The sequence below is a fragment of the Biomphalaria glabrata genome, chromosome 1 (assembly GCF_947242115.1).
Source record: "Biomphalaria glabrata chromosome 1, xgBioGlab47.1, whole genome shotgun sequence".
Lineage (NCBI taxonomy): Eukaryota > Metazoa > Mollusca > Gastropoda > Planorbidae > Biomphalaria > Biomphalaria glabrata.
Window position 1 is genome coordinate 62,691,303 of NC_074711.1, and position 25,458 is coordinate 62,716,760.

At 36.3% G+C, this 25,458-nt stretch overlaps 2 protein-coding genes across 7 annotated transcripts in view; one reads left to right on the plus strand and one right to left on the minus strand.

Annotated features, from left to right (window-relative positions):
* The window catches only part of LOC106050606 (anaphase-promoting complex subunit 4-like), a 129,525-nt gene that overhangs the window by 40,696 nt on the left and 63,371 nt on the right, over positions 1 to 25,458 (plus strand). For all 4 annotated transcript variants that reach the window (XM_056006653.1, XM_056006647.1, XM_056006663.1 and 1 more), the window contains exons 16-23: positions 223 to 269; positions 884 to 949; positions 2,657 to 2,828; positions 4,031 to 4,128; positions 4,470 to 4,525; positions 4,721 to 4,759; positions 4,913 to 5,014; positions 6,966 to 7,031. In XM_056006653.1, the coding sequence (XP_055862628.1) occupies positions 223 to 269; positions 884 to 949; positions 2,657 to 2,828; positions 4,031 to 4,128; positions 4,470 to 4,525; positions 4,721 to 4,759; positions 4,913 to 5,014; positions 6,966 to 7,031 (646 nt within the window). The remainder of the gene's footprint in view (positions 1 to 222; positions 270 to 883; positions 950 to 2,656; positions 2,829 to 4,030; positions 4,129 to 4,469; positions 4,526 to 4,720; positions 4,760 to 4,912; positions 5,015 to 6,965; positions 7,032 to 25,458) is intronic.
* LOC129922109 (uncharacterized) lies at positions 10,944 to 23,604 on the minus strand. 3 transcript variants are annotated; one of them, XM_056006707.1, is made up of 4 exons: positions 22,662 to 23,604; positions 14,011 to 14,364; positions 13,689 to 13,851; positions 10,944 to 13,575 (listed from the first exon to the last, which is right to left on the minus strand). In XM_056006707.1, exons 1-4 carry the CDS (start codon positions 22,749 to 22,751, stop codon positions 13,400 to 13,402), a joined length of 783 nt encoding a protein of 260 aa, XP_055862682.1. In that variant the 5' UTR covers positions 22,752 to 23,604; the 3' UTR covers positions 10,944 to 13,399. The 3 variants fall into 3 exon arrangements, with proteins under 3 accessions (XP_055862682.1, XP_055862698.1, XP_055862691.1); XM_056006723.1 differs by lacking the exon at positions 22,662 to 23,604 and adding an exon at positions 18,960 to 20,132; XM_056006716.1 differs by lacking the exon at positions 22,662 to 23,604 and adding an exon at positions 14,454 to 14,639.

A 25,458-nucleotide genomic window follows, 5' to 3' on the forward strand; every position in this document is an offset into this window, starting at 1 on the left:
AAAAGGGAAATAACCTCTACATTCTTTAGTGTTAAGTTGTAAGAGCAGAATTCTTCCCATAAGATAAGCTTTGTTTTTTTAAAATAGGGTATTTTAAAAATATTTGGCTTGTTATTTTTTTATTAACATATTAAAAATAATATACACACGATACTACTTGCTTTTACTAAGCTCTAAAATCTGACAATAACTTAATATTATTGTTATTGTGTTTTATCTTAGCAATACTACGTTTGTCCTCTGACAATCCACCTGCTGATGTGAACAGGGTAAGTGACCCTTTGATAAACCTAGGAATAACTGTGACATACTTTATACAATGGGATATGTTCGCATAGATAGCATTTGAAGTATTGTTATAGTGGAATGGTGAGAACTCTGTCAGGGGATTAAATTGTTAAACTTATAACAACATCAGTTATCTTTCTTGTCCGGTTAGAAAGACTTACAACAGTATCTGTTCTCTTTCTTGTCAGACATTTCATTTGTAAGACTTCAGTAAACTTACTTATAATGTTTGTATCTTGATTACAATTTTAGTAAATGAAAGTAAACTCTTGTAAATATGTTATATTTTATGCAGTGCATTATTCAAAAGCTGCCATTAAAAGAAAAATTGAAAAGTGAAAATTCCAGCTTTAACTGTCTTAGAAAAATCTACATAAAAACATTTGTTTAGAAATTTCTATCAAAAGCTCTAGTTTGAAAATGTCCTAAAGTAATTTCAGAAAGGACATGTTCAACATAGATACAATACTTAAAGCAAATCTAATCTCCCCTTTACACATGAATTACTTTCTAGTATACAATCATTTTATTGATTTCTTTACCATCATATCATAGAACCTAATAATTGAACATTTATTTATTGACAACTTTTCAGATGACCCAACATGATGTCAAATTTGTGGCTGACTTTTTAAGAGATAATTTTAGTCACCTGGTTGGGGTCAGTATTAGTGTGTGTTAGTTTTATTATTCTTATATTGCTGGAGTTTTATTTTTCTAAAGATCGCATTTAAAACTTTTTTTTTTTAATTCTCAACAAACTATTTGAAAGTTAAGAAATGTTGAGCTCAGAATTGTAAGACATATTTATTCACTGCATTGTTTAAACAGCAAGTTATTCAGAGTGTGTGTGTTCTTTAAAATATAACAGTGTTTTCCAAACTTATTCTGCATGGGAATATTTTGAATTTTTGGAGAGTGTAGTGGAAACTTTGCCTTTTTTCAGTTTTATATTTTGTTCTAGGGGCATTATGGCTAAGTGGTAAAGCGCTTGGCAACTGAACCGAGAGGACATGGGCTTGAATCTCTGTGAAACTGGGATTTTTAATTTTCGTATTTTTAGGATGGTCCTTAGTTACCCAACTCTAATGGATACCTGACTTAAGTTGGAAAAGTAAAGGTGGTTGGTCTTAAGATGGCCATAATACGTTTCTTTTACTGTCGGCCATAGAAACAGAAACTTCTTTACATCCTCTTCCCTATCAATCACAAATAGCGTACTTTACTTTTTATATTTTGTTCTTACATATTGAGATACCCATCTGACAAAATTACTCATAAGTCATTTAAACTTGATCTTGGTATTTTTATTTTGAATGTGAGTCTTGATTAAATCATATTTTCACAATTGCCTGTACTGAAATCTCTGGCAAATAGATATTTGGCAGGCATGCAAATTATATCAAACATAATGGGTTTGTTCAACCTTTAAAAAAAATTAAATTATGTTTCATCATTAAGAAGCCAAACAACTTGTTTTAAAGTTCATGAAGTCTTATTAGTGCTTCTCCTTTGTATAGTCAACTCACTTCTTCAATATTTGATAAGTGTTTCTGGTTTTCTGCTCGTTGAATCACACAAAGTTAAAATGAATCTGTGTCATATTTTTTTAAAGATCATTTTCTCTTCTTCATCCTTAACTTTTTAAAAATGTATGGACTTTATTTGAGTCAGCAGTGCATGCCTATGCAAAATACAATTAACACTTGAAGCCTCTTTCTGAACATCTGATACAAAAGTATTCATCTTTCTTACCATGGCTTGAGCAACATGCTTCTTCCAACCCATCTCTTGATTTGTTATGCAATCATTAATTCAATATATCTTTTCCTGTAATATGCCCATTTGATTTGTTGTTAAAAGAACTTTTGTTTCTGACCTATGTCTGACCTATGTTAGATACAAAAAAAATATTTTTTCTCTTTATAAATTTACTTAAGGGACTTTCTTCACATGCACTAGATCTAGTTAATAATTCCAAATTTATTTAAATTTTTTTTTTTTTTTTTTTCTTTTGTGAAGCATCTACCAATCCTATTTACCTGTAATATTGTAGTTTCTTGTTTAAAAAGACTAAAAATGATGTTGAAATGTATACTATTGTTCCAACAACATTTTACATGTGCACTAATTATCGTAATGTAGTGAAGCAGTATATCAGCTATTGTGACACATTCTTATATTCATTGTTAATTTAATGAAGTATATACTGTGGTGCCAATTTTCTCCAATTTATTACCACCACCAATTTAAAGAGTTACCTCAGAGTTGTACATGTTTTATTAATAACATTGTTATTATTTAATTGGATCAGTTTTTATTCTGCATTAGGCTAGATTTATATGTTTTTGGTTATTTGATTTGACAGGAAGATAAAAATAGTGAAGATGAATCAGCTTCTAATGCAGTGAAGTCTTCTAAACATGGTTTTAGGTTAGAGAAAGTAGGTCAGTACCTGAAGAAAGAGGACCTGGTCCAGCCTCCAAATTACAGTGAAAACCCTTGGACCCAGTTTCTGGACTCTACAACATTCCATAAAGGTTGGTGCATAAACAGTCAGGTCAGGCTGACACTGTAAATGTTTTCATATATAAAAATATATATACAAAATAAATACATTCTATAATATTTATTAGACTAATTAACATTACTTATCTGGGGACGCAGTAGCTAAGTGGTTAAGCTCTTGGCTTCCAACCTGGGATCATGTCTTCGAATCTCTGTGAAGACTGAATTTAAGACTTATAAGGGCGCCCCTGAGTCAACCCAACTTTAATGGGTACCTGATTTTAGTTGGGTAAAGTAAAGGTAGTTGGATGAGTGCTGGCCACTTTACACCTTGCTCGTTAACTGTGGCCAAAGAAATGGATGACCTTAACATCATCTGCCCTAAAGATCGTAAGGTCTGAAAGGGGAACTTTTCTTTACTTTTCCTCAAGCTGATCCTATTCCATAATATCATTCTGTGCATAAAACTTTTTTTTATGTTGTTATTTAAATATTAAAATATTTGTAGACAATAGTAAGAATTTACCTTATCTTTGGAAATAATTTTTCAGAACTTTTTATAAAATTCAAATCTTGATGAATTACAGCATGTATATGTTAGGGTTTAATCCTCAAAAAGGAATAGGGTATCAAAACAAGACCTGCAGCTTGAAGGAGACTTCTAGTCTCCAGGATGGAGCTTATTTCAGCATTTATTCTGAAATGATCAGAACATTCTGTACACCAGACTAGCATGCTCATCCCATTAGTCAGAGCTGTGGTACAGAAGTTGCTTTAACAATGCATGAGGTCCTGGGCAAGTGTCATATCAGGGTCATGAATATTGGCTTTTGGTGACAAATGATTCTCTTTCTTGCGGGGCCCCAAACTCGTCAGCCCCTAAGTCTGCCTCTGATACAATAGGACAGGGAATCACTTGCTCTTGACCTGTATGGAAACATACATGCTCTACATACAACTGCAGGGTTTCTTCCCAAACCAAAATTTGGAGTCTCTCAAGAGACTCACTCAAATGGAGTTTGATGATGAAGTTAATGATGGTTGCATTGTTACTCACTTATATCAAACAATGAAGTGAATGTCCAGCTTTTGCTAAATGCATAGTCAGACTTAGGTTATTAACATTTAATTTTAATTTTGTAGAAGTTTGAAAGTTATCCCATTATAAGTCTTTAGGAGTTTTTACTGTGACTACTATGAAATTATGTTGTCATTTAATGAAATCATTTTCCAGATAGTAAGATTTTATATCCTCTCATGCATGGGAAGTCTATAGTTCAGGGGAAAGCTCTGTTGGACCAGGCAATAGCTCATGCAGTATTGGAACCAGCAGTAAGTAGAGCATTTGAATCATCAATTCTTTTATTTCTATTTCATTATTTGCATGGTCTTTTCCTTTCAATGTTACAAGTGACCTATTTTTTTTTTTTTTGCTTAATAGAAAAAAAAATGAATGTTATGAAAATGAAATATTATCTTGTCATATTAGTTTTTCTTTTATCATTCTCTTTTTTTTTTTCACTCCTCTATCTCCCCATCCAGAGACACATTTTAAAATAGCAAATTAAAAAAAAACATTTGAAAGATGAATAGTAAAAATAGATTTGAAATTTATTAAATATCAATTAATATAGCCCTATGAATTTGTTATCACTGTGCTTTCCTTTTCCCAGCATGCCATTGGAGACTCTATGAAACTGCACATGACTTATCAACTGTTTGTTACAAAGTAAGTATTATCCGTTATGTCAGACCAATTTGCTTTGATGTAATTAAAATTGACAATTAGAACTAGTGTCTCTGAGGTTTTATATGTATTACAATTAGGTCAACTAAATGGAATTTATAAAAAGATAAAACACTGGACTAGTCGTATACTGATTAGATTCTTTCCCCTGACATAATTTATTTTTTCTTCTATCAGAACTTCTGAGCCAGAATCTCCACCATCTAAAGTGTGTCAGTAAGTATAACAATTATTCCACATGTTTGCCTTGATTGTCTTATACTTTTTGTCTTTCTTTAAGTCTATAATTCAATGTAACTATTTACGTTCTTTAAGCTTTATTCAGGTTATCTTTTTACAAGTATATTTCAAGCTATGTTTTTCTCTCAGGCTAACGGATGAAGAGAAGGGTATGATGTGGGTTGCCTATGCAAAGCAACAGTTTCCATGTGATAAGGTCTACCTTCTGAGATATTCTTTGCCACAGCCCAGGTAGGAAACAGTATAATCGAGTATATATCTGCATTTTCTTTTTCATAATATACCAATTTATCAATTCACAAAAAAAAGAAAAGAAATTGTCATTGATAAATAACCATGGCAACAGAATCTGAGAGAAATATATTTTAGTTTCAGTCTCTCAGTTGCAAACATTTTGAAAGTTTCTGAAAAGGCTTAATTAATATGATAGAGTTTATTCAAGGGAGTCTCAACCATGATCTGTAATAGTCTGATTGCTAGAATGAAATGATTTAAGGTATTTTTTTTCATCTACTCCTGCTACCTGATATCATTAATTTAAAAGAAAACAAGATTAGTTGCCTTTATGAAATCCACATACTTTCTTTTTTTAAGATGTTAAAAGGGTGGTTTCCTGGTCATGCGGTATGTGCACTGGATTGTTTGTTGGCTGCCTTAAAGGCCCACTGCCATCCCCTGTTGTCCTGCAGGAAGTTTCAACTCTAAAGTAGCATCCAAAACATGAAAAACAAATGAAAAAATATTTTTTTACTACTCTGAATTGCTAAAAAAATTGTGATATTTATTTTATCTTAACAAAGAGTTTTGAAATGAAACAGCGATCATGTAGTGTTTGGTTCTTCTGTTTTAAATCATTACTCAAGTGCTGATTGGCTGTCTAACTTTAAGGTTACCAGGTTTCCACACTGTCACAGTCCAGTTTTAGAACCTCTGTGACATGAAGTGACACTCAGTCACCCATTGTAATATTCCGTGCTGAGAACACGTGAATAAGTAAAAGGACTCTAAAATAAGGTTCAATGTTAGTTAGTTAGTGAAGAACTCCATCAGAGAGTGGATGTACGATTTTCTCTGTCTGTAATACGTACCTTAATGAATTTGATCTAATGTTAACTTGAGAGATTTCTTCGGACTTATATTGTGAACATTTTATTGATGTGATTACTTATTCTACGTGGCACGAGCAGCCAGTATTTATTGGTCTATATTTCGTGACGGCTGAAGTCGCCAATATCTCTTGTGATTTATCTTATATGTAATAAATTTCATGTCTGCTACCAGTGTGTTTATCAGTAATTCTAAATGTTGTCGTTGGAGACTTTAGTATACTAGTGTTGTTGCGCACTTGCAAATCTAGTGCGTCTAATAAAGTACATCGTTAAGAAGAGCATTATAGCCGTACCAGAAGAGGTACCTACAACATACACGACATTCGCGTCTTCACGTCTACAGTAACAACACCAGGCAGCGACACACACACAGGAAGTTTTGTTGGTAGTTCAATGTGAATAACCCAATCCCACAGTAGTTATGGCAGTGTAGGTGGTCATGGGTAGAGATGTGTTCAACTTAGACATTTCAAAGACGGTTGCACTCAAAACACTACAAAACTCAAAATTACCCAAACACTACACCATTACCCAAACACTACACCATTACCCAAACACTACACCATTACCCAAACACTACACCATTACCCAAAGAGTCTACTTATGGGCTGGCTAAATATTTGAGTTCCAAGAGAACAACAGTGCTTTGCAAATCATATAATGTTTACTTTGTCTGAAAATAATGGTTACAACTTCCTCACCTGTCCTTCAATAACATTTAATTTCCATCTAAAAATGTGAAGCATCCAGAGTTAGAATTATAAATACCAGGAATATTATGATCTTTAATTTGCTGGCCAAGTGTTTTATAACTCTGGCACTTTTAGGGAGAGAATTGTTTCAGTGAAAAAGATCACAGTTTCCAAGACTAGTTTACTTATGTGCAAAGTCTTTTTGCTATTATCTGGATACTTATATTGATTTATTAAAAAAAAAAATAATTATCAAGTACCTTTTAATTTGGAGATTAAAAAGATGAACTTCTAAACAAGAAATAATTGTCAAGTGTTTTTTCCTGAACATAAAAACAAACATGATGCATGTTTAATTGAAAGAAAACAAATGTGTTTCAGTGAACTCCAGGTGGTCAGTGTCTGTGTTGGCAAGTTCGCAGAGAACCCAGATGAGCAATCTGACAGGTTAGTGAACTGTGTTTAGATTTTGTAATTTTTTAAAATTTCGTGGTTACTTCCCTTAGCCTTTCTTTCTTTCTTTGTTGAAGTGTTCTTTTTTTTCTGCCTAAGTAGATTAAAGACAATTTTGTTTCATTTGAAATGTGTTCATGTTTCTGTTTCATAATAATAATTTAATGTATATAGTGCTTTTAACCCTCATAATGTAGGCTGAAGGCGATATGACTGCCATAAACAGGAGAATTAAAATAATTTAAAATCTAAAAAAAAAAAAAGTTTTAAACATACAGGTTTTTATTACAGTGGAAAATTTATCATGAAAACTACTTTTATTAGAAATTGCAATTAATTGAATAGGTTTTGCAGTGTGCATGGAAGTGGGTAGATGGCATGTAATGTTGCTTATTTAAGCATAAATATGTGCAACTTTTCAGAATATTATTCCTCAAAGTGAGTAATTCCCCTGTTGTGTTCTGTGGTTCCACAGGGCCTGAGTAAGTTTTCTTTGTTGTAGTAATTAACTAGTAGGGCTTCACATGATTTCACTCCTAATGGATTTTTTTAGCTCTACTTGGTAGTGGACAAAATTTTCTCTAATTTCTATTGACCATTCTAGCAGTAGAAGTTAAAAATAGTTTGTGTATTGGAAAATGTTTGTGGAATCTGGGTGCATGAGGCCTCCTGAGTAGGCCTCCCAGAGGTGTAGTGAGGGGTGCAAGGGGGCATGATGCCCCAGGTGCCTTTCTTAGGGGGGTGCCACATGCAGAAAGGTGCCAAAACAAAAAAAATTGTTGTAGATATTTCAGTTAGGTTGTTTGTATTATATTATTATTAAATTCCTTTTATTTATAAGCCTATATATTTATATGGGATGTTGATGGGGTGGGGGGCAATTAAACCCCGGGCTAACATTGTGCTCACTACGTCTCTGAGGCCTCCCTATGGTGGAGCTAGGTAATATAGCCCTGTGCAGGGTGGGCCATTGTCCTGTTGATTCTTACTGTGCACTATTCAGGCAAACTCATTTTCTTTTTGACTGCTGAATTCTAATTTGACTTCTATGAAGTGTGCTCAACTGCAGGCTTTTGTCCAGGGCAGAGGCGTAGTGAGGGAGGGGGCATGATGCCCCAGGCACCACCCTCAGGGGGCCCCCACACACAGCCTAAATTTCTATGTGATAATCATGGAAAATGGGGGGAGGGGGCGCCAATAACGTCCCTAGCCCCAGGCGCTCGTTTTGCTGATTACAAACGTGCTGATTATGCCTCTGGTCCAAGGCTTTTGGTAGAGAGGATTTGAGCCTCTGAGCTTTTACTAACAAAAAGTTTGATGATGAGGATTTCACTTATCAGGATTGGCATATTATGAATTTATAACTGTAGGTGCAATAACTATTAACTGTTTTTCCCATAGCATGTTTCTATTCCATCATATAGTATGCACACTGTGTACACAAATGAATATTTGTAAAAATCATTGTAAAAAAATAGTTTATGGGATGAAGATTATCTATGGTTCGGTGTGTGATTTAAGTGTAAGTTAGTGTGATATATAATCTATTGGTATAATTGGAATGAAAAAGGGTCATACTCATTTACATATAACTCTTATCTTATCTTATATAATACAAACGTTACTTCAAAAAAGAAGATAATTACGTCCTATGCGTCATGCATTTAGTCATGCATATTAACCAATGACTTAAATTCAGCCAAGTCACTGGTTTTCCTGGCTAGCTCAGGCAACCCATTCCATGCTCTAATAGCACTAGGGAAGAAGGAGTGTTTGTACAAATTTGTCCTAGCATATGGGACAAGGAATGTGCCTTTATCTTTGTGTCTTTCAGAGTATTTTATTAAATTTTGTTTTTGTATTTGAAGATTATGATTCAGTGTTTTATGTATTATTGCTACTTTACTTTTGAGCCTTCTGTCCTGAAGGCTTTCTAAATTTAGTGATTTTACTAAAGGTGTTACTCTAGTCAAATGTGAATATTCATTTGTTATGAATCGCACTGCTCTATTTTGTGTCTGTTCCAGTTTTTTAATGTTTTCTTGAGTTGAGGGGTCCCAAACGGAGGATGCATATTCTATTATTGGCCTAACCAAGGTTAAATAACATTTTAGTTTTATGTTCTTATTTGATTTATAGAAATTTCTATTAATAAATCCTAATGCTTTGTTTGATTTTTTTTGTAGTTTCATCAATATGTGGATTCCATTACAGTTTTTCATTTATTATAACACCTAGGTATTTTGCGTTTTCAGTCTGTGTTACTGGTTTGCCATGAATAAGATAAGTAGAATTAATTTGTTTTAGTTTTTTTGTTACTCTTAACAACTGACATTTTTCTGGGTGGAAAGACATGCTCCAATTCGATTCCCATTTCTGTAATTCATCTAATTCTCTTTGTAAAATATCTGTGTCTTGTGTTGTTTTTATTGTTCTATATATTATGCAATCGTCTGCAAATAATCTGACTTTTGTTCCTGAAGTAATGCAATTTGGTAAATCATTTATGTAAATTAAAAATAGTAGTGGACCTAAGACTGTTCCTTGAGGTACACCTGAGTTTACAGTTATCGGTGTTGATTTAGAGCCATTTATTATTACAGTTTGTTCTCTCCCTATCAGAAAATCTTTAATCCACTGATGCAGTGGACCATTAATGCCGAAATATTTTAATTTTTTAAGCAAACTATGGTTGTGAACTTTGTCAAAAGCCTTAGAAAAATCTAGTAAGATAGCATCTATTTGTTCACTATTATCTAAACCTTTTGAAAAATCATCAATTAGTCCTATTAGTTGTGTTTCACATGATCTATATTTCCTAAAGCCATGTTGGTATGGTGTGAGGACATTATGCTTGTCTAAGTGGTTTATGATGTTGTTACATATTATGTGTTCTAGGATTTTACATGTGATGCTGGTAAGTGATACTAGTCTGTAGTTTCCTGGGTCAGATTTTTCTCCTTTTTTAAACTCTAACTTCTTTTGTTACTTTTTTGTTGTTTTTAATTTGTTCCATTATTTTTTTTTATTTATTTGTTTTGTTTTTTATTTCTGTGTGTTTTACTTTTATTCTGTTGTTTTTTTAAATTTGATTAGTATTTGGACAAGCATTGTATTAAATAGAAAGCCACCTGTAACCATGGTCATTTCAATTTTATTTGCATTTCACATCTCTTTGAAATCAATTCATTTTATCTTAATAGATTTGTAATGGGAAAAAAATGTCTGCTTGGTCTGGACTGTTGTTTAGTGGTCTCAATGTTCCTAGATTTGAACCTATCTTGTTTGAGGCTTGGTCTAGGATGTAAATATCTACAAAATCTTAAGGAATATCAGAAGCATGTAACCAAAACAATTACAAGCAATAAATGTAGGGTAAAGGTTTTCTTTGTTAACCAAATTCTTCATATTCTTTTAGATAACAGGTGAGTGGTAAATTGCTTGGCTTCTGAAGCAAGGGGTTTTGGGTTTGAATCCTTAAAACTGGGATTATGAAATTTGGAACTTTTAGATTGTCTCTGAATCCACCCAACTGTAATAAGTACCTGACACTAGTTTGAGAAAGCAAAGGCAATTTGTTGTTCTGGCACTCTGTCACCCTCCTTAACTGTTATCCATAGAAAAATATGATCTTGACAAAGTCTAACCCATGGGATACTTCCTTTTCTTAAAATATTTTCATGTCCGGATTTTGTGGCTCTAAAAAAAAACAACCAAACACTAAGTAAGAAGTTCTAGTTTTGAAATTTATCCAAGATATAAGGGACAAACAGGAGGGATTCACTTGTGTGGTTAAAACATAATGTAATATTTCATTGCTCTTCTTTCTTATTCCCACTATAAAATCACATAGACCTTTACAAGTTTTGATGCATTAAGCAACAAAAAAAAATTCAACATTTCGAATTGTTTCATTAGTGGTTTATTGTTCATGTCAAATTTTTTTAATGTAAATTCATGAATAGTACAAAGTAATCAAAATTGTTAATTCATAAACATTGGAAAAACAAAACATAATTAAAATAAGCAAATAAACATGACTAGTTTAGAAGGAAGGGTGAAAACTATTGACAACACAAAGATATCCAGTGGTTAATGAGGTACAAACAATTGGTAGATGTGATGCAGGCTCAGTGTAGAAATGATTTGCAAGCAGTGAAATATGTTTCTAAGTTGTCTAGTGCATTCAATGTTCATATTATGACAGTCTTTATGCAAAAGAATGTCTGGACTTTTTTTTTTTAATGGTCTCAAAAAATAAATTGTATCTTTTGTAAGAGTGTAGTACAGAGTAGTGTCTCCCATGTAATGAATAGACTTTCTTACAGGAAGCTCCTCTTCCTATCTTCTTATCAATGACAACCACTGTAGCCTATCTCTCCTCCAGTGCCAACCACCAGGGCTCCGTCTCCCCAACACCCACACAACCCTAGGGCCCTTCAAGCAGAAACTATTTCTTTAATATTCATCTCCTGACATACTTGTGCTTTATCAGACTGTCCTGGTAAACTCAACAAGTTTTATGAATGGATTGCTACCCTACAGTCCTACTGTATGAAAATACCCCCCCCCCCCCCATTTAACTCTTTTTACCCTAAATGTTTAATTGTGTTGTTTTGAGATGTACCGCCTTTTTATCTCCCCACTTGAGGCCAGGAGCAAACAGTTGTATATAAGTATGTGAACATAATGAGATTGTATAAACATTCAATAATAATAGAGTTGATTAAATATTTATTGCAGAAGAAATCAAAGTAGGCCACAGAGTTGTGTGCCCATAGAAATATAGAACAGGCAGAAATAAATAAAACAATTATGGACAAGTCTCACCTATGTGAACAAAGTGCTTTGTAGAACCGGGTTAGGAGAGAGACAAAGAGACATGAAAAATAGATGGCCTGATGGGTAGAAAAAAGGGGGGGGGGCACTTTGGGAGTAGGATTAATTCAAAATTAGGTATAAAAACACAGACGATATTTTACAGTCAAACACAAGGTTATTATGCTGTTAGTAAAAAAAAGGTTGAATATGGAAGCACTCCTGGGTTTATTTGAATCACAAAAAAACAAGATTTGGGTTTAAACATGATGTCTGGAAGTTGTTTTTTTTCTGTCAAGAATATTTGATAGCATGAACATGTCTCCAAAGAAAAGAACAACTCTGTTTAACATTTGGAAGTGTTGAAGAAAGCTAAGCAATTTGGGATTATAATCCTGTTAAGGGGGGGGGGGGAGGCTATGGACACAGTAAATAAATACACAAGTTAGGAAAGATAAATAGAACAAACATATACATAGGTATCATACATAGGATGAAGCATAACAATGAAAGGTCAGTCAGAAGGTCAACTTTTTATCTTACTATAACAAGCTCAATACCAAAAAGAAATAATTTTTTCCAATGTGCTATTGTTTCTGTCTTGTGGTTAGAACATTCCTAGTTTTGTTATTCTGTCCAAGTTATTGTTGTCCTTAAGTCAGTCACTATTTCAGTCTGATGATACATACAAGTTGCTAAACTCAGCTGGTGGTTCATATGGAATCATATTATGCATTCTCCGATGTATTGCACTCCAGACTTCAACTCTTGGCTTTAACTTCAATGCTTCATTCCCAATTCACATTCAGGCACACACACATATACACAGAGTGTCAGTCTGACAACTATTTCTTATTATCACCATCCAATCATACAAGCAAGCAAATAATTATATAATACAAGAAGGAAATAAAATGCCACAAGGAAACATAATGAATAAAATACTGTACAAGTCCTAATTAGAACATGGCACATCTGGTTCCATTTAAATATACTCCTTATGAAGTGAGCCATCGACATTGTGGTGGCTCTCTAGCTGGTCTCTGAACACACCCATTCCTTTAGTCACATTGAAAGTCAGGGTCCATGCTTTCATGTTATCATTATAGAGTCACTTGTGTAGCACTGGAATCTGTTCAAACTGCTTATTGCTACATAGTAATTGAGTCCAAGCATCGAGAGACAAGTGAACAAATATAAATGCAATGTCTTCCCATTAATTAACAAACATCAACATTGTAGGGAGAAAAAGAATTTGGCAGTGGGAATAAACAACTTGGATCCACAGCCAGGAATGTCATACAAGTTCAAACCTGATGCTGTCGTGTTACTGCGTTGACAAATAGATCTACTTTCTATGTCAGTATCAGTTAAAGTTGGATCTGACATTTTCTAGAAGATTCAGTGTAAGCAGTTGTCTGTTGTAAGTTTCTAACGTCCTTTCATTTTAACATAAACATTCTTTGTGTTAACTTTTTGGCGTGTCTATGAAGGGGGTCAAAGTTGTGTGCAACTTTCTGTGTCAGCTGTGCAGACGCTGATGTTCAGCTACTTTTTGTCATCAGTTTTTTGATGAAGTTCTCCACAAAGATCTCTTCCCAGTGCATGTGGCGGTGATGTCTTCGTTTTCCCGCCCTTCTGTTGGGTGGCAGGATATCTTCTAGTTTGGGATAATCTGCAGGCAATTGTGGCATTGGCGGCATGTTATTGCAGAAGGAATCTGAGGAAGATTAAGGAATAAAACAAATGGTTACACTGCTGTCTAGAACTTCCATTGATATTTTTCACAAATCTAATGTGTAAGACATTTTTACTTGGAGGAGAAAGTCTTACCTGGAGATTCCCAGAACTCAACAGTGACCAGATTGTGTTTGGCGATCCAGTCAGGGGCTTGATGGAAGTGATTGCAGTCCCACAGAGCTACGTGGCCTTTGGGCAAGTTCTGGTTGTCTGTATACGTTATGACTCGAAGTATGCCCTGTTTGCCCCAGAAATTCTGCAATAATAGAACCAAAGAAAAATTTAATTAATTTTTATTCTGGATGTTACTTGTAAAGATAGTACACACAAATGTATTTGATCAAATAGAATCCTTTCCTCTCATTTGTATGTGTAATACAATGTACTCGATAAATGTATCAAAAAACAAACTTACCTTTTTAGTATCCAGTGGGTCCATCTCGTGTAATTTGGTGACGGTTGGGTAACCATACTTGTCCGCAAGGTAAGGTCCGTAGGCAATCGGGTGGTATATGTACTGAAGTCCGTTGTTGCCCGGCACGCTGTCGTGCCCGAACTTGGACAAGCGTATCGGTTCTTTGCCCAGCGAATGCGCGCCACCAATTTTGTTGAGAGTGGCTGACAGCCTCAAAGCGCTGGTGTCGTCCTGCAGCAACAGGTTCGAGTCCACGCCGACGGCCTTGATCAGCTGGTAGTGATGGTAGTCTCCGCCGTGGTGGGCGTAGCCCATGTAGTTAGCCTTCAACTTGGAGAATGCTGGGATGGCAACCTATAACAGGAGGGAAAAAAAAACAATGATTAGGGATTAAAACTCTATTAGCATTTCGTGCCAACTTTAATTTAATCCAAAATGCACACTTTTTTTATAACAGAATATAGAGAATCCAAACAAGGAATGTTTTTCTGGTGTATGTCCCGATATCTATACATAGAAGTGTAGTATCCCATAGTATTGTAGAGGCTTTTATTGTATATTTACGGCTGTAAGTATGAATAGCTTCACAAGAGCTAGCCGCCATTCACCTTTTTTTTTCTTAGAGACGCCAGACAACAAAGGTCGTGTATTTAGCTGGTAAGAGGCCCCGGTATAAGTGTCGGCAGTTCGATAAAGTCTTTAATAAAAAAAAAAGTTCAAATTACTCCGTATTTTGGCCTAGTTCTCGATATTCCTGTAGGAGCCATATTGAAGATATTTCTCCTCTAACACGTGGTTTTATCAAACACTAGGCCCCTTTGTCTGTTTATCAGGGGACATTACCGCCAACTAGAAGGTTAGCGTATTTTTAGATTCAAAATTTGAGAGAGGGAAAGAACTCCCCCTAGTGGCATATATTAGAGCCTCAGACCTGTTTTTGTCAACCCGTTCACAACTTCTTCCCCCCCCCCCCCCACCAACTCAGCACATCCTATTCCTCCAGGCATAGCAAAGATTTTTATATTGGTCATACGATTTGATCTTGATCTAAACTTGCCTACAAATTTTAAGTTGCACAAAATAGTGGAGGCACGCTCAACGGTAGATGTTTGACGAAGTACTATAGGTCTTATTCAAATTTGTGTGGTCAGTGTGTAGTAATGAGGTTAGTATAGAATGAGACCTCTCTTCACAACCCCCCCCCACACACACACACACGCTCTTACTATAATACTCGCGTGCCAGTCTTGCGCTGAAGTATTAGCTACATATAGACTTAAGTCTCGGAGGCACATACCGCATACATTGAACAAAAAGATCATATCGTATGACAGGCAGTGATTGAATGCATTAACCAAACAATAATCTCACACATAGGTGCGCCATGCAGAGACACAAATAATTCTAGCGCGCGCCAACACATGCGATTATGTTTTATGATGGCCTCTTTTCATTTTTGAGTTAACTCTATGCCGCAAAAGTCATTCTGTAAGAGATGTCTTTAAAAACTTTGATGCAAAACTTTTATGAAATGACAGCAATAGTATGTATGTTTAAGGGTACAGTATTAAAAAAAAATCAATTTACGCACAGCATATTCAAAACATTTCGTTAACTACGGGACAGTTAAAGCAAAGTGCCTATACAACACTTAGCCACCTTTTAGAGACCCAATGACCGCTACTGCCCTGAAGTTTGCACTCCTTGGAAATGATGCACTATTTTCTCGAGTGAGTGCCCTTTCCTCCGTTCTGTTTCCCCTCCACATCATCTTTTCGGCCCCTTACATTGTATTAGCTGCCCGTTACATCAGTTTGAGAAAGACAAGGTGTCAGTGGGGGTGGAGGGAGGGCACTCGAGGAGACCAAAAGTGATAACTTGCCAGCAGATGGCGCTATGCGCTGCTACCACGACTGAACCGCATAACCAACAGAATGGGAACAATGGTACACTTTGGGCAACCCTAATGAAAAAAAAAGAAATTATGGGTGACCCCATTGTGGGCAATGACCCACTAACAGTTGCGTTTTTTTTTTTTTTTTGGTTTCAGCTCTTTTTGTGCAAATTTTTTTTTTTGCCTGTTACAAGTGACTTTGTGTGGGAATTATGTTGTGACATTTCTTAGAATAAAAAAGGGTCAAGACTATGGGGGGTCATTTAGAAAATAAAGCGAAAAAAAAAAACCCTTTAGGTCTTAAATTTGAATCCAGAAAGACTGATATTTGATATTTCTTAAAAACTCTAAATCTGCTCAGCGTCAGTGTAAAAGCGTTTAGTAGTTGTGTTGGCCATAGTATACCCTCGTGCACTTTTGTCCATTAAAAAGAATCATTTTCTTTAAACTTGATCGTGGAGCTCGAGGTCTCTAAGGGATTTAGTTGGCGTGATATAGGTAAACATAAGTACACACTAGGCGCTAAGAACGGACATATTCATAGAATGTTTGACTATAACGTCTATACCAATAGATAGTGGACTAATAGATGCAAGTCACGTGACCACTGGAATGTCTTCAGACATTTGGAAGGAGAAGATGTACGTAGTTCTGAACAACTTTTGAACCCAATTATTTTCTTGAAACCTATTGTGACCCCAGCCACCTGTCTGCTTAGTATGTCTACGGTGAGTCCCGGAAACATGTAGTACTGTCGTCAGGCTCAATTACTTTCTTAAAGAACATCTTTCATTGTCGCCTTCGTCTTGGCATTGAAAGGGAAAGAAAAAACAAGTTTAAGATAGACTTCTCCAGGAGTTCATAGTTGTACTCGAGGGGGGTGGAGATGTATTGTCTCTTGATTAAGCGAAGTAGATGGACTGCTTCGGACATCAACAATAGTCCTCACCCCCCTCTATACGCCCGCATCTATTGAAAGGTCGACCTGCGGTCAAAAGCGCGTGAGAAGATATTTTTTCCCCCTTCCTACTCGGGTGCGCAGTCCGAATCGTAAAGGAGGAGGGTTGGGAACATCGTCTTGACCCGCAGTGGACTCAAAAAACTAAAAATACAATGCGCAGGTTTGGTGAAAGACATACTGCTGGAAACCTCCTGCCCCCAGGTGTCTACGAGTTTTCATGCATTGTGGGCGGATCAAGAACTTGTTTTTTTCTTTGGTAAATGACTACCTTCATTCTTTCCCTGCACCTTACTTTGGGACATTGTCTGACACCACTAGCCCCTATTGTTCTCACGCCAGACTATCAACTGGACTGCACTCTCTATATAGTCCTACCTATTGTACCCTAAAGATCTACAGCCTCGTTCCCAGTTCATTATTTCCGTCTTAAAGAAAGACGAATTTTCTTGATCTTTCTTCGATTCATTATTTTCTTTGTAAGTATTTGAAAGTATAGACTACAAGTCTGCAGCTGCATATGCTATTTGATACCCCCAATGGTTAAAGAAAGGGGAAAAGGGCGGGGTTTGAGGGGAGGGGGGGGGCAAATCTAATATACGAGCATGTTGTTTTCTTGTGTTCCAATGACAATCTCCAAAAGTTGTCCATAGAAATAGAGTTTCTTATCAGAACCAATATGTCCGTCTCGTTTTATCGTCTACACCTGGCTGTACGTTCTATGTAGGAAAAAGATTTTTTTTTTAAAGAGGGAGACTTGTTAGGGTCACGTGGAAGAGGAGTGTAGAAGTGCGGTGTAGTTCGATATGAACTACCTATCGTCTGCTTTCAAGTACTTATGGCACGAGCAGGGTCTATTTATGGCTAAAGGCAATCACACTTTGAGGGGAAAAGAAAGGGGGGGGGGGTGAATGATTTGTCACCAACAGAAATGAAGGAGGCTTTGGAAGTTAACAGCAAAAGACTGACTACTAATGGGGGAACCAACGAGTTTTCTGAAATAAACAAAAGAAAAAAAAACTTGATTGAACCGCCCCTCCTCAACACTAACAAAATAATACGAAAAAAAAAAAAAGGAAGGGGCAGTAACTTTTTTTTTGTTTCTTGAATTTTCGGTTACAATTTTTAACTTTCGTTATTTCTCACACAAAGTGACCAATGGAAACTATCCTTACAAAATGATCAAATTCTTAAAACTTTCTAGTGGAAAAAAAAAAGAAATGAATGTGCAGAGATATAATGAAGTTATAGACTTGTTTAATAGTGAATGAAGCCACGTGCCACGCTAGGTGGCGTCTAAATTGAATGCAAAGTGCTCTTAGTTCTATGGACCATTTATAAAGTATATATAGATAGATCTACAAACATTGTTGCATTTGGCGCCATTTTTTTATATAAAGGAAAAGGAACTTCGGTCACATACTTCTATTCAAAGGGCGGCAAGCGTTGGAACTTTCATGGCAGGGGCTTTCCTGATAGTTTAGGGTTAGAGAGAGAAAGGGAAATGTAAGATTAACATATTTTTGGACCTTTCAAAAGTTCCAAGTTGCATTGCAGCGCATTTTTTTATGTTTATGATTTCTAGTAAATAAAGAAAAAAAAAAAAGCTTTAAACGCTGAAAAGAGGAACGTCATAAAACCTTGCGATACGATGTTGGAGGCTTCTAAAGACGAAGTGTTCCACTTCAAAGCCAGTGTGGGAAGAGCTGGCGATGTGGAATGTTTTTTTTTTTGGGGGGGGGGGGCACATAATATGCAAGATTAATTTCGATCTTAGCAAGTGTTTATCTACAATAATCTTCAGTTGACACTGTGCCAATGCAGCTTGCCTCGACTGTTTTCACTTGTTTCGTTATTATCCACTTCTGACCTGTAGCCTACTACACGTAGATCTAGGAACAAAGCAAGGATTTTTCTTATAGTTTTGTAGCTAGCGAGTTGGAATATGGAAATCTTCAAAGACATGGTTTACGTATAGTCGACTGTTACCCAAAGTCTGTTTTTCCTCGTAAACTGCAATACAAAATTTTTGTGTTCACATAAATATGTTCACATAAATATGTTCACATACATACATATTTTTACTTTCTATCTTACTTTATTCCCTCCCTTTTTTCCCCAATATCACTGAGGTTTTTTTTCCTAGGGCAGGTTATGCTATCTCACTTGCAAGGATTATAACGTAATCTATTGTAGCAGAACTCGTATATCTTCTTGACTCCTTATATCACTAGGCTCATATGCACCACAAGACTGTATGTACCACTAGGTTTAATATACCACTCAATACACCACAAGACTGTATGTACCACTAGGTTTAATATACCACTCAATACACCACAAGACTGTATGTACCACTAGGTTTAATATACCACTCAATACACCACAAGACTGTATGTACCACTAGGTTTAATATACCACTCAATACACCACAAGACTGTATGTACCACTAGGTTTAATATACCACTCAATACACCACAAGACTGTATGTACCACTAGGTTTAATATACCACTCAATACACCACAAGACTGTATGTACCACTAGGTTTAATATACCACTCAATACACCACAAGACTGTATGTACCACTAGGTTTAATATACCACTCAATACACCACAAGACTGTATGTACCACTAGGTTTAATATACCACTCAATACACCACAAGACTGTATGTACCACTAGGTTTAATATACCACTCAATACACCACAAGACTGTATGTACCACTAGGTTTAATATACCACTCAATACACCACAAGACTGTATGTACCACTAGGTTTAATATACCACTCAATACACCACAAGACTGTATGTACCACTAGGTTTAATATACCACTCAATACACCACAAGACTGTATGTACCACTAGGTTTAATATACCACTCAATACACCACAAGACTGTATGTACCACTAGGTTTAATATACCACTCAATACACCACAAGACTGTATGTACCACTAGGTTTAATATACCACTCAATACACCACAAGACTGTATGTACCACTAGGTTTAATATACCACTCAATACACCACAAGACTGTATGTACCACTAGGTTTAATATACCACTCAATACACCACAAGACTGTATGTACCACTAGGTTTAATATACCACTCAATACACCACAAGACTGTATGTACCACTAGGTTTAATATACCACTCAATACACCACAAGACTGTATGTACCACTAGGTTTAATATACCACTCAATACACCACAAGACTGTATGTACCACTAGGTTTAATATACCACTCAATACACCACAAGACTGTATGTACCACTAGGTTTAATATACCACTCAATACACCACAAGACTGTATGTACCACTAGATTTTAAATACCGTATAACAGAAGTTGCACAAAAGATTGTCTATCTTGACTGTAAATTTATATACCAAATGAAATTGTGAACTTGCTTAAAGACTTAAACGAGATTTATCCAGCTTTTGGTGCTGACTGGGTTGCTTCTTTTAGAGGGTTGTTACCTAGCCCTCCTGCCATTTACTGCACCTTCCCCTACCCTACAGTGACTTTACTGCTGATTAGATTGAATTACACACATATTGTGTTGACTGGGCATTGTCTTGATTCTCGCTACATTGACGGTACAAAACTAGGAGGAAACTTTACTGTAACTAAACCCGTCCAGTCAAAATGTTATACAAGGTCGTCAGAATGATAAAGATCCGAATAATGCTTTAAACTTTCCCACCTAACACATGTCATGGTTGAGAACCATTCTCTCCACCCCTCCCCTGTATCAATCTTCTGGCCTGGTTGCTGTTATCTGAATACTTGTGTGGCTGTGACCTAGAATTTAGGAATCATTGTTATGAACTAGGCCAGGCTTTCAATAGTTTTTTTTTTTTTTAAGCATGGTTAAAATTTGTGTTTAATACCAGTGTTTAATTACAGTGAGCAGTAGCTGTGGCTCGTCTGTGTGTGCTTACGACCCAGTTTTAGTGTGACTGGTCCCAGAAAATGGTCAATAGACCTCATGGCACGTTTGCTTGAAGGGAACTCAGTCTATAGAAAAGTGTGAGTCACAGTGATAGACTGAGCCCCATCACCCCCCCCCCCCCAACCACCACACTTGCACAAGTTTTTTAACCTTTTGCCAAATCTGAACTGTAAGCCTACCAGGGGTGTGTTAAGCCATTGAGACTCTTAAGAGATTCTAGAAGCTCTACATTGTCTTCACGGAAAGTTTTACACTTCATTAGAGCTACAGTGTATTCGATTCTTGCCTAACTCAAGCTCTTTCAACTCAGTGCCACATTATGAGTCACAAGCAGACGACGTTGTGAGCTGGGCAATTTATTCTGCGCGTGTCACGGACACTTACCCTTATAGCCTAGGTCTAGGTTTCCTTTGTAGAATAAAATTTTGCACACTAGATATATATAGTTGTTTTTTTTTAACCCATTAAATTTTAATTTATGATTGTTTTAATCATCCAAATATTGTAGTACTCAGATCTACTTTTTATAATGCAATAACTTATAATTAGGGACTCGTCCTACTGTTTAATAATAGCATCAATTGCAAGCATAGGGTACAGGTGTTGAAGGTAGAGTAGTAAGTCTTAACTTGTAGACAAAACTATATATACATCTATGTGCTTATTGTCTTAACCAAACACACACACGCAAAGTACCGGTAACGAAGACGTTAGTTTAAACAATTCAGCCATTACAATTGTACCACTGGCCTGTATATTTACAGATTGTCTTCAGAACTCTTGCACGATCTATAGCCACTATAGGTCTGAATTGTTATTATGTTAGCAGTGATCATCTCATTTCTAAAGCTTGTGAAAGGTCTAGACCTAGTTAAGTGAACTAGATCTAGACTTTTCAGTTAAGTGAACTAGATCTAGACTTTTCAGTTAAGTGAACTAGATCTAGACTTTTCAGTTAAGTGAACTAGATCTAGACTTTTCAGTTAAGTGAACTAGATCTTTTCAGTTAAGTGAATTAGAGCTAGACTTTCAGTGAAGTCAACTAGATCTAAACTTTTCTTCTTGTATACTTCCTGAAACATTTTGTTTCCCACACACATTTTATCTAGGCCGTGGTTACCTTTCCCCAGGGAAATTGAAAGTGTTCCCCCTCTCACACACACAGACAATGAGTGTTTATCTTTGATTACCTCATGTTTCCTTGCGGCTGACCCCTGGTCACTTCACTGACTGCCAGGAGTATTTCATTCGACTCGGACAATATTGACAACATTTTTGCAGGCCCTATCCCACGCATACCTTGTAGCACTGATAATGGCTTTCATGAGCAAGGTTATCTGAATCTCTAGTTTGTCTAACAGACTTGTCAGTAACAATTACTGAACCTGCAGTTCTATGTTAGTTCAAAACATGAGAGTATTGCTTGTACCACTAGATCTAGATCTATGTAGATAGCCCAATGACATGTTTCATACGATCTAATGAATCAGTCTGAACTCATGCAATAACAATTTTCATACTCCCCACTTTCTATGTTTATTGACTATGTCTATTTCATGTTGAGTTTAGTTGACGGAAGAGCAGGTCATAGATCTACATGTTAATATTACATACTTCCAAGTAAATGCTGCCAAACCTAAATAATTAATATTGCTCTTTGTAGACCTAGATCTAAATTCTACATCTTTATACAAGCCTAAGTTTAAATACCCTAGCAATACCTATTTGTCCAGGATGTATTAGATCTAGATTTAAATCTAGTTTATAGACCCTTAATATATACTTAGATCTAGGTCTATGTGTGTCAGAAAAGTTTTTTAATTGTTAATCTTCAATCTCACCTGCTGGCTAAGGCTGGCATGTCCTCCAATAAATGCAAGCATTATAGCTAGAAACAAATGCCTCATTGCAGACATTCTTGCACCACTCATTCTTCTAATGAACTCCTTTGTTTCTTAAAGTATTTGTCCCAGAAACTTGTCTCTAGAGTACCAAGTTTGTAAGCCGATTAGAAACAATCCACGGGTCGCGGCGTCTGCTTCGAATTAATCCTGGAATCAATCATAGACTCCTAGATCTAGCTAGTGTTGAATTGAAGATCAACTCAACAGCACCTACAGATAGAGATAATGTCACTGAATAAGAAGTCGACTGCTTTAAGTGTATAACCTTGGGTCCTACACACCACTTCTGTAGAGTAAAGAATCCGTCTCGTCTGCTCTTATTAAATTCCCAGTTACCTAGATGTCTTCCACGCCCGCACTGTTTCAATAGTGACTCGTGAAACACACTTAATGTGTTCGTTCATTCATTGAATTCTTCCAAATCTGGTGCTAAACACACGCTACGGGATTAACAAAAAATAATTTGAATTCGGCGAATGAACAGAAACGCAAGTAAGCACGACAACTCCAAAATGTACAATCCTGCTGCACTCTGGTTAGAAGGTCCTTGTCCCCGCTAGGGAAATAATTGTTCACAGCACACAGTGGATGTGGCCTCTCTAAGAAACTGGATAAGTAACATGCACGGTAGTTTTGTTTACGTCTTGTTTGTAGGTGTCAGTGGGAAGGAAGCACGTCTCGTCAACGTGTTGTCGTCTGCTCTACACACACACACACTGGGGGTTATCGGCCAATGTAGAAGGGAGAGAACTAGCCGAGAAGAAAAAAAATCTGCGCACTGAGGAGAACACTGAAGCTATTGTTATGGAAGTTTACCAGCGTTTCAGTCACTACTTTAACTGGAGCGAATCCTTGCTGTTTTGGTAGCCAGCAGACGAAGTCTCACTCTTATACGCTAGCAGAGCGCTGCTTCGGTTCCTCCTCATCACCCCTCTAGCGCCCTCTTCGATGTCGCCCCCTTCCTCCTACCCACCCCTGACATTTTTTTATCCCCCCACTTTTTTGTTTTTTTTAAACTATTCACATCGGTTGCCTCCCTTCCTATAAAATTATTTAGCGAGACCTGGATGTAGAGGGTACGGTTGGACTGTCGCGAGTGTAGAGAGCCCAGCGCTTAGTGGTGTCTGGTCCATAGTATTAATGTCGGACAGGTGGAAGACATTTAGTTTCTGGATATATATATATATCTACTTTTTTATATCATGTTTCCACGTTTATTTATTTGAAACTATAGCATACAGTTTTTTGTTTAAACTTTAAGAAAAGTAATCCTATGATATTTAAAGTATTCAAACACCCCTAGATACCTATTGAGATAACAAAAAATATTATTTACTTACCCTCACCCCCCCCCCCGACACCCACACATAGTTCTAACCTCGCCACCACCCCGGCACCCACACATAGTTCTAACCTCGCCACCACCCCGGCACCCACACATAGTTCTAACCTCGCCACCACCCCGGCACCCACACATAGTTCTAACCTCGCCACCACCCCGGCACCCACACATAGTTCTAACCTCGCCACCACCCCGGCACCCACACATAGTTCTAACCTCGCCACCACCCCGGCACCCACACATAGTTCTAACCTCGCCACCACCCCGGCATTAACGTCTAAGAATTTCGTGTTTTTTTTAAATCTCCAAAGAGTTGATTGATCTGAACACTGACATGCACGCCACATTTGAGCCACAATTAGTAACTTTCTTTTGTGTTTTAAATCTACCACATAAAAGTACTTTAATATTTAATATGACCACACAATGTGACAATAGACATGACCCTAATGAATGTTAGCTTCAATAAATACAAATTAACCAATTTAATTGCTCTACGTTCGGATGGGTATAATCATATGTACATAAATACAAATTAACTAATTTTAATAGCCTTAACGAGCGGATGGGTATAATCATATGTACATAAATACAAATTAACTGATTTTAATAGCCTTAACGAGCGGATGGGTATAATCATATGTACATAAATACAAATTAACTAATTTTAATAGCCTTAACGAGCGGATGGGTATAATCATAAGTACATAAATACAAATTAACTAATTTTAATAGCCTTAACGAGCGGATGGGTATAATCATATGTACATAAATACAAATTAACTAATTTTAATAGCCTTAACGAGCGAATGGGTATAATCATATGTACATAAATACAAATTAACTAATTTTAATAGCCTTAACGAGCGGATGGGTATAATCATATGTACATAAATACAAATTAACTAATTTTAATAGCCTTAACGAGCGAATGGGTATAATCATATGTACATAAATACAAATTAACTAATTTTAATAGCCTTAACGAGCGGATGGGTATAATCATATGTACATAAATACAAATTAACTAATTTTAATAGCCTTAACGAGCGGATGGGTATAATCATATGTACATAAATACAAATTAACTAATTTTAATAGCCTTAACGAGCGGATGGGTATTATGTGTACACGTTCAACCAGAAATCTGTCTCTTTATCTTGGTGTGTCTGTTCCGTGTTTCGTTTGACATTCTCTAGAGTAGCGCTAACGTGACATTCTCTAGAGTAGCGTTAACGTGACATTCTCTAGAGTAGCGCTAACTTGACATTCTCTAGAGTAGCGCTAACTTGACTTTCTCTAGAGTAGCGCTAACTTGACATTCTCTAGAGTAGCGCTAACGTGACATTCTCTAGAGTAGCGCTAACGTGACATTCTCTAGAGTAGCGCTAA

Excerpts from the sequence above, each read along its gene's own strand:
- LOC129922109 (XM_056006707.1), bottom strand. The coding sequence starts at position 22,751 with ATGAGTGGTGCAAGAATGTCTGCAATGAGGCATTTGTTTCTAGCTATA. Across the intron at positions 13,852-14,010 it reads ACCCACTGGATACTAAAAAG|AATTTCTGGGGCAAACAGGG; the intron begins GTAAGTTTGTTT and ends CTATTATTGCAG. Across the intron at positions 13,576-13,688 it reads TGAGTTCTGGGAATCTCCAG|ATTCCTTCTGCAATAACATG; the intron begins GTAAGACTTTCT and ends AATCTTCCTCAG.